Source organism: Haliotis cracherodii, unplaced genomic scaffold (genome assembly GCF_022045235.1).
Source record: "Haliotis cracherodii isolate W230 unplaced genomic scaffold, xgHalCrac1.p SCAF_7, whole genome shotgun sequence".
Lineage (NCBI taxonomy): Eukaryota > Metazoa > Mollusca > Gastropoda > Lepetellida > Haliotidae > Haliotis > Haliotis cracherodii.
Window position 1 is genome coordinate 48,535,462 of NW_027266330.1, and position 8,679 is coordinate 48,544,140.

Sequence of the window (8,679 nt, forward strand, 5' to 3'; positions counted from 1 at the left end):
ACTCAAACACATGACTAAGTTATCCTGAATATATTTATATATATTTGTATGACTGACTTTGGTTTTAATAAATTACCTTTCTCTAATATAGTGTTTGACAGTACTGGTGCTGGTCACTCAGTGCTCCCCGCCAGCAGCCACGTGTATTCACGCCACAGAAGGAACTATAAATGAGACTGTCCTCATGTGTGCACGAGCACGTACGGAACGCGTAGATTAGATGACATAATATTTGTCTTTTACAGCAAACTTAAAGTCAAGGTTCGCCAAAGGTAACTACCTCTACTGTCATAATGAAATCAGCTTTCCATTGACTCAGAAACTGGCGTTACACACACGCAAACAATTAATGGATGAAATGAATGAATGAAGTATATTAAAAATTGCTCCTTATAAATGACAATGATACAAGAACGTACTTACATCTGTTCTTCTGATAACAATGAACAGCAATGTAGCAATCTTGTTATCAGAAAAGAATAAGGTCCTATTCAGAAACCACAGAATGTAAATGAGTGTGTCATCGAAGAAAATGCCACACTAGCCTTACCCAACAGATACTTTTCCTGTGAAACCCACGAGCACAGATATAGTTCTGGCAAATCTAGAAACATAATCAGGCAAAATCTGGGATTCGAACTCACATCATAGGTTTCTGGTATGAATACGGAACAGCCAATTGCAGCGCATTAGACGACCAGGCCACTTGTGACCCCACACTTTCACGAGATAAGAAACAGTCAGGGTCACGGTTATGTTTAAAAGAGGAAAAAGCATATCAGAATCGCCTTGCGTTTACATTCTTTTGAGCAAAGAAATATCTTTCTGCTATCTGGTTCACAGTGGCTTCTAAACACATGTTAATCTCACAGTACACCTATGCCAAAATAGGAGCTTCATGCTTTGCACTTTGACATCAAGGACATAACTTTGACACGTGATCCGTTACATTTTGATAGCAGTTGAATTTATCATTGCAGACCAACGGACGAAAATGTCTGTGGCAGTTGTGTTTCTGTACACTTGTCTCACTGGGACGCTATCAGGGCACGTTTTGCCGATGACCAAGCTTGATGGCAGCGCCGATATATCCAGCATCATAAACCACGTCGCCTCGCTTGAACACACTGTTACTGGTCTGCAGACGACTACTGGGCAGCTGAAAACAGATCTCCAGACAAGTAGGGCACTACAGCAGTCGGCAAATAGGGAAATTGACTCTCTAAAAGATGAAGTGGCGTCTTTGAACACAGATCTCAGGTTATCGACAGAAGAACTGAACATTGTAAAGGCGGAACTTAAAGATGTCAAGCAGGGCAATGGTAATTTTCAGTTGAACCAAACGGGGCTGGATTCTACAAGTGTTGGTTCGGCCTTTGACACTCCACAAGTAAATACAGTGCAGTCAGATATCAGGATGTTAAGTAATCAACTGAAGCTTGTAAACTCAACGTTGAATGATGTAAAGAGAGAAGCAGATGGATTTATTCAAAGTTCCGCGCCAATACTACAGTTAATTGCACAAAATCAGTTGACAGAAAACATTAAATCTGCAAAGGTTCTGGCACAGAATACGTCTAACCAAATTGCACAGCTTGCGCAAGACATGAACACAACTACAGCAAACATGCTGAATGTCACACGTGATCTACAAACTGTTAAGAAAAATCTCAGTCTTACAAGCGCGGGCCTCACAACTTTGAAAACTGATATGGCAGTTGAACAGAAGCAAACTATTGACAACAAGCAGTCGCTGACACAGATTTCTCAGACGATGCAGTCTTTAATGGGAGATCTGAACACAACCAAAGGAAACATGCTTAATGTCACTCATGATCTGCAGTCAGTCAATGCAGATCTAGAAACTGTGGAGAGAAATCTCAGTCTTACAAGCTCGGACGTCACAGCTTTGAAAAGTGACATGGCATATGAAAAGAAGCAATCTTTTGACAACAAGCAGTCCCTGACACAGATTTCTCAGACGATGCAGTCTTTAATGGGAGATCTGAACACAACTAAAGGAAACATGCTTAATGTCACTCATGATCTGCAGTCAGTCAAATCAGATCTACAAACTGTGAAGAGTGATCTCAGTCTCACAAACTCGGACATCACAGCTTTGAAAAGTTACATGGCAGTTGAACAGAAGCAAACTATTGACAACAAGCAGTCCCTGACACAGATTTCTCAGACGATGCAGTCTTTAATGGGAGATCTGAACACAACCAAAGGAAACGTGCTTAATGTCACTCATGATCTGCAGTCAGTCAATGCAGACCTAGCAACTGTGGAGAGAAATCTCAGTCTTACAAGCTCGGACGTCATAGCTTTGAAAATAGACATGGCATATGAAAAGAAGCAATCTTTTGACAACAAGCTGTCGCTGAAACAGATTTCTCAGGCGATACAGTCTTTAATGGGAGATGTGAGCACAAATACAGGAAATAATCTGAATGTCACTCATGATCTACAGTCAGTCAAATCAGATCTACAAACTGTGAAGAGTGATCTCAGTCTCACAAACTCGGACATCACAGCTTTGAAAAGTGACATGGCAGGTGAAAAGAAGCAATCTTTTGACAATAAGCAGTCCCTGACACAGATTTCTCAGACGATGCAGTCTTTAATGGGAGATCTGAACACAACTAAAGGAAACATGCTTAATGTCACTCATGATCTGCAGTCAGTCAATGCAGATCTAGAAACTGTGGAGAGAAATCTCAGTCTTACAAGCTCAGACGTCAGCAGTTTGGAAAGAAACATATCTACTGTGGAAGAACAGGTCTCAAGCTTTCGGTAAGATGCCGGGTTTGCTGTATACATGGTTTACATAAGAATTAGTGTTTGGACAGGCTTCCACGATAATAGTATGGGTAGTGAATGTCAGTTAAACATTTACTGTCAAAGTAGAACGGCACATTGTTAATGTGTGTGTACGCACTGTCCTTTTGTCATAGAGACACTATTGCATTACAATGAAAAATCACTATGGATAATAACTTCAGTGAAATTAATCTTAATAACATTTTCAACAAGTAGTTATACATCTCTTCTGTGTCTGTGGCTGATATTTTATGTAGCCTTTGATAACATCTTTTTGTGACTGTTGCATATGGCTGAAATAATGCCGATCCGACTCACTCACTAATATGTTCATGCTGGAATATTCTCAACTGGTTCTCACCGTAAATAGGTGGACAAGTTCTGATGCGATGTAAATCAATATTTTTTTCATTCATTATCATCACGTGCCACATGTGATCCTGAGTACAACGCACACGTAAAGAAATCTGGTGAAGCAACGTTGGTCGCGAAGAATGAGTTGGATGACCAACAGAGTTCGGCCACTTGACTCCTGAGAGTTTCTAGCACATGTGGTGTCTCCTTTGTCACGTCACTTAGAAAATGTCTTTGTTAACCTAGCAGTGAATGTGTCCCTGCTAGGATTAGATGGTAATGTCACCATCGCCTTCTAGCTCCTCACGGGCGACTTTGGTGATGTATTCCCTGGGAAGCTGAGAATGAGTGCCACCAATCCATTGATCGGGTGAATGGAATCCATTATTAATGGACTTGTATTATAATTATTAACAACATATACCCGAACTGTTCACAAAAAAAACTTTCATTAAACTCGTTGATGCAAGCTGTCTTTCCTTTCAGTCCAGAACCAAAGATTGCATTCAACGTTCATAGCCCTACAATCCAGGCACCTGGAGACCTCCTGTTTTTTCATCACGTTTTCTACAATGCTGGATCGTGCTACAACACGAGTACAGGGAAGTTCACTGCACCAGTCTCTGGAACATACATGTTCTGGACGCAATTGGTACTGATTGAGTCCAAGTCTCAAACGTTCATTTACCTCATGAAGACTGACGGGTGGATGGCGATGGACACAGATGTCAAGGATTACCATGCCTCTATTGTTGTTATCGATCATGTTAACAAGGGCAGTGATGTATGGGTGCAGGCGGCAAGCTCCAACAACCTCACTCTGAGAGTTCCGTCATCACGCTTTGGTGGAGTGCTATTGTCAGTGGACTAACCTTCTGAAAGAGAACCTGTACCAGAATTGAGTCAGTAAAGACGGTCCCATATTTCCTCACGTCATGTCTTACATTATCAGATTTTTTTTAAACAGTAATGTCTTGATAACAGTTCACACGTTTAGATCATCGGAGTCCATTGCAGCTCACATTCATCTACATCCGGCCGATCAAAAGACATAAAACAGCCATATTGTTTTAAGGAAATCACCAGGCCCATGAAGCTGCAACATGTGTGCTCTCTCTACAATAACTTTCAGAATGTCAATTCAATCTTACACATGACTACCATTTTGAAAAGTCATTTCGGCATATCACCTCTTCGGAACGTTCAGGCACGAACAGATTGCACGTTTAGTAAGACTTGGTTAATTTGAATGCACTTGTAATTGGTGAGATTATTTTGAGAGAAATGTGCGTATAATACGTAAAATGTCGAAGTATTCCACGGCTAATACCTTTAGGAGATCAAGTGCACACACAATATCATATCTGACACTCAAAAAAATAGGCCCTTCCATGATACGACCCAGAATACGTAGAGGGCGTCATGGAAAATGACAAATACAATTTTTTTGGAATAGTCCCGTATACAGCCTCAGACCTATCCAGGCCAAAAATAACCCTTCCATGTCCGTTTGGAGAAATCCTATGAAATCATTTATACCATTGAATTGTATGTCCCTTTTGACACTAATGTGATTGACAATATTGTGGAAAAACTTTATTGTGTATACTTTTTTATATATTACAGGGCATGATACCTAATGCTGCTGCCACATCATATTTGACTCATCATATTGCTTGTCTTTGGTTGCAAACAGTATTCATTGGTCCAGTGTGGTCAGTTACTGATTTCACAATTCAGTTGTGTACATGCCGATTTCTAGGTTAATTTTTGCTTTTCCATTTGGCTTAAACAGTATAACGGAAATTATATGAATGGATTACTAAAATAAGTTGACACCATGTGTTCTCAAAGGGTAAATCCTTTGTCCTGTTGTATCGCTATGTCCAGCATAAAACAACATTCAATCAATCACAACGAATATAATTTGTAGATGTGCTATTATAACACATTCATTTCTCAGATTGCAGGCAGCCGTGACTCAACTGGCGTATTGTCAACTGTGTCCGAACACTCACACTCACTCGTGGCTGTTCAGCATTAAACGCCGAGAAACACACACCAATGCCTTACCGATATTTGGCACATGGTCAATGGTGGAGGCGCACCTGTCTGATTTGTATTACCCTGACAGAATAATCAGCGTTTCGCTGGTAAGATCATATTGTCCCCATACATTTTGCAGACACATAAACGAACCCCTTCATACGAGTGTGCCATAACACCAACTACAATTGGTGAACACAAATAAGAAAAAATTGTGAGTGAGTTGGGTTTAACGCCGCTTTTAACAGTATTCCAGTTATATCGCGGCGTGTCAGCTTAATGTGGGAGGAAAGCCCGAAGTGATACAGGTCTTAGACGTTTACCACTTCGGTGAAACCCACGAGCACGGGTATGGTGCTGACAAACCTAGAAACATAATCGGGGCGAACCGGGATTCGAACCCAAAATCATAGGTTTCTGGAGTGCCCAAGGGACGCAAATCTGCACAGCGAATCGCGGCGCCTTAGACGACTGGGCCGCCCGTGCCCCCCAAATAAGAAAAACCTTCACCTGACTGTTGACCCTAATGATGCTGTGAGTGAGTTAAACTTTAACGTCACATCGACAATATTTTAGCCATATAGTGACAGATCAATTTATACATCAATAATGAATACAGTTTGACTATATAAAAACCTGTCGACAAAGGACAGTAAAACAAACCAGACTATCACAGATATGAATATAAAACAAGCATGGAACTATAAAAAAGATGTAACAATACACAAGATATGATAAAAACGGGCTATCGATCGCCAATCACTGACGATACATCACCATACTGGGGACCATGGGGACTTACAGTTCCTTTGCTACCTGCATGGACCCCAGCAGGATTTATACCATATCCTCAGTCGCTGGCGACTGTGCGCATTTTTCGTCAAAATTAAAAAGACAGATATTCTATGTTTACAGACTAGGAGATATAAATATTCATTGAATGAAAAGGGACTTACACTATTCTCTCAGGGGGACAGCCAATAACCAATCTATATTCCACCTAAATTTTAAAATAATTTTTGTACAAGACATATCAACATAATTTGTTGTACAATTTTATTTTTTTTAAAAAGAAGAAGAATTAAATGAGTACTAATGCTATTAAATGATCTTTTGTCGAAGAAAATTTGAAATACTTATCCCTTGTGATGGAAAAATCAACACAGTCAAGCAGGATAAGCTTGATGGATCCTCATCCTTCAATAAATACTCGTGAGTATATCTGGAATGGCCAATACGACATCGTCGCATAATGACCTTGTCAAATCTGGACTGACAACCCAAGTAGGTGTTACCGATAGTTGGCTTAATTTGATGTAATTTATTGATACCGACTTGGATGTCCCACTTCTCTTGCATAAGATCTCTGATGTAACATCTGATCACAGGTTTAAAATCACTGAAAGGAATTAGTAGTTGTGTCACAGATTGGTTGAGTGCCATTGTGTTCCGCCATTGTGTTCAGCCATTGTGTTCAGCCATTGTGTTGCCTGTTATGTCCACATGACTGGGCAACCAACAAAAGACGATGCCATATTGGCCAGTTGAAAGATCTTTATAAAGTTCTAAAATGTTTAAAATAATTGGATGATACGATTTTTGGTTTGTTGTTTAACGCCACACTCAGCAATATTCCAGCTGTATGACGGCGGTCTGTAAATAATCGAATCTGAAACTGATTTCTTACATTAAATGCCCGCTATTTAGAATATATAAACCCGTGAAGATTCCGGGGTAGAATAAGTCTTCAGCAACCCATGCTTATCGGAAAAGGCGACTAACGGGATCGGTTGGTCAGGCTGAATTGGTTGCTGCATGTCATCGATCCTAATTGCGTGGATCGATTCTCATGATATTAATCACTGGATTGTCTGTTCCAGACTCGATTATTTACACACCGCCGTCATATAGCTGGAATATTGCCGAGTGCGGCGTTAAACAACAAACCAACCAACCAACCCAACAGCGAGTAAACAACATTAACAACAAATCTTATTCACTTATAGTTTCTTTTTTTTTTCCTGAAGTGGTTTCAAACCATTATTATTATTATTATTATTATTATTATTATTATTATTATTATTATTAGTAGTAGTAGTAGTAGTAGTAGTAATAGTAGTAGTAGTAGTATTTTAAAAACCATGAAGTAACTTTTTTTTGGTGAATTATATTTATCAAGACAGGGAATCAAAACGTCGAAGAGAGAACTTTCGTTTCCCGTCGACTAATTGTAGAAGTTATCGCCATTAATTTGAAAAAATTAAAAAACTTATGACAGTGAACAAAATAATAATGAATGATTTGGTACCCCACAATATCTTATGTATATCTCAGGTATACGCGTGTATAAGTATGTGTGTGTTTGTAGGTATATGTGTTTATGTGTAATACTGTAATATATATATATATGTGAATGTGTTATTTTCTCATTACTTGTATATAATTCCTATGCACTGTACATATATTCTTCACAATCATAAATATATATTACCATGTGGAGAAATGTATACAGAAGGCCTCATTAGTGTGTAACTTGTGCCTAATCCATTTGATTTTCCGCATTAAAATATTTTAAAATCAATTGTTGGTCACGTGATCTCGTTTATTCCATTAAAATTCATAATTGCTTTCATCAATTTGTCGTCTAACGGATAACAATATTCGATGTACACATGCATGCGTATTTCCATGCACTTATATAATGGTTACCTTATACGTTATGTTTGGCCAACGAACACAACTTTCATCATTGGCACAACGTAGGACCAACGTATTGAAGAAATTTGACAGCGGCCACACGTCCATAAACAAGGTAATGCCAATTTCCGATATTTATATTACGTGAGTGAGTGAATGAGTGAGGTTTTACGCCGCTTTTAGCAATACTCCAGCAATATCACGGCGGGGGGACACCACAAATGGGCTTCTAACATTGTACCCATGTCGGGAATCGAACCCGGGTCTTCGACGTGAGAGGCTAACGCTTTAACCACTAGGCTACCCGACCGCCCCTATTTATATTACAGTTGTGCACATGGATGCAGTGTTACAAGAATGCTTGGGAAATTATCATGTGTCAGACTAATAATTGTGATATTTTACATTATCCACCTTTCTGACATCTTATACGGTATATATCACATGCATGTGGATTCCGCATTACGTCGTTGATTAACATAGGAAACTGGCTTTGATGAGCGTGAGTGAGTGAGTAAGTTGGGTTTAACGCCACTTTTAACACTATTCCAGTTATATCGCGGCGTGTCAGCTTAATGTGGGGGGAAAGCCGAAGTGATGCAGGTCTCAGACGTTTACCACTTGCCAAGAGACGCAACTCTGCACAGTGAGTCGCGGCGCCTTAGACGACTGGGCCACCCGTGACCCCGACTATGATGAGATAAAAACGTACATGTAAACGTAAATATGTCAGTAAAAATATTTTTGTATCCTATGATT

At 39.6% G+C, this 8,679-nt stretch overlaps 1 protein-coding gene across 1 annotated transcript; it reads left to right on the plus strand.

The window, feature by feature from the left end:
• The first annotated feature begins 972 nt into the window (after positions 1-972).
• On the plus strand, positions 973-4,092 carry LOC139447887 (uncharacterized protein MCAP_0864-like). Its single transcript, XM_071229366.1, has 2 exons — positions 973-2,796; positions 3,664-4,092. The coding sequence occupies exons 1-2, from the start codon at positions 995-997 to the stop codon at positions 4,046-4,048; spliced, it is 2,187 nt and encodes a 728-aa protein (XP_071085467.1). The 5' UTR covers positions 973-994; the 3' UTR covers positions 4,049-4,092.
• The last annotated feature ends 4,587 nt before the right edge of the window (positions 4,093-8,679 follow it).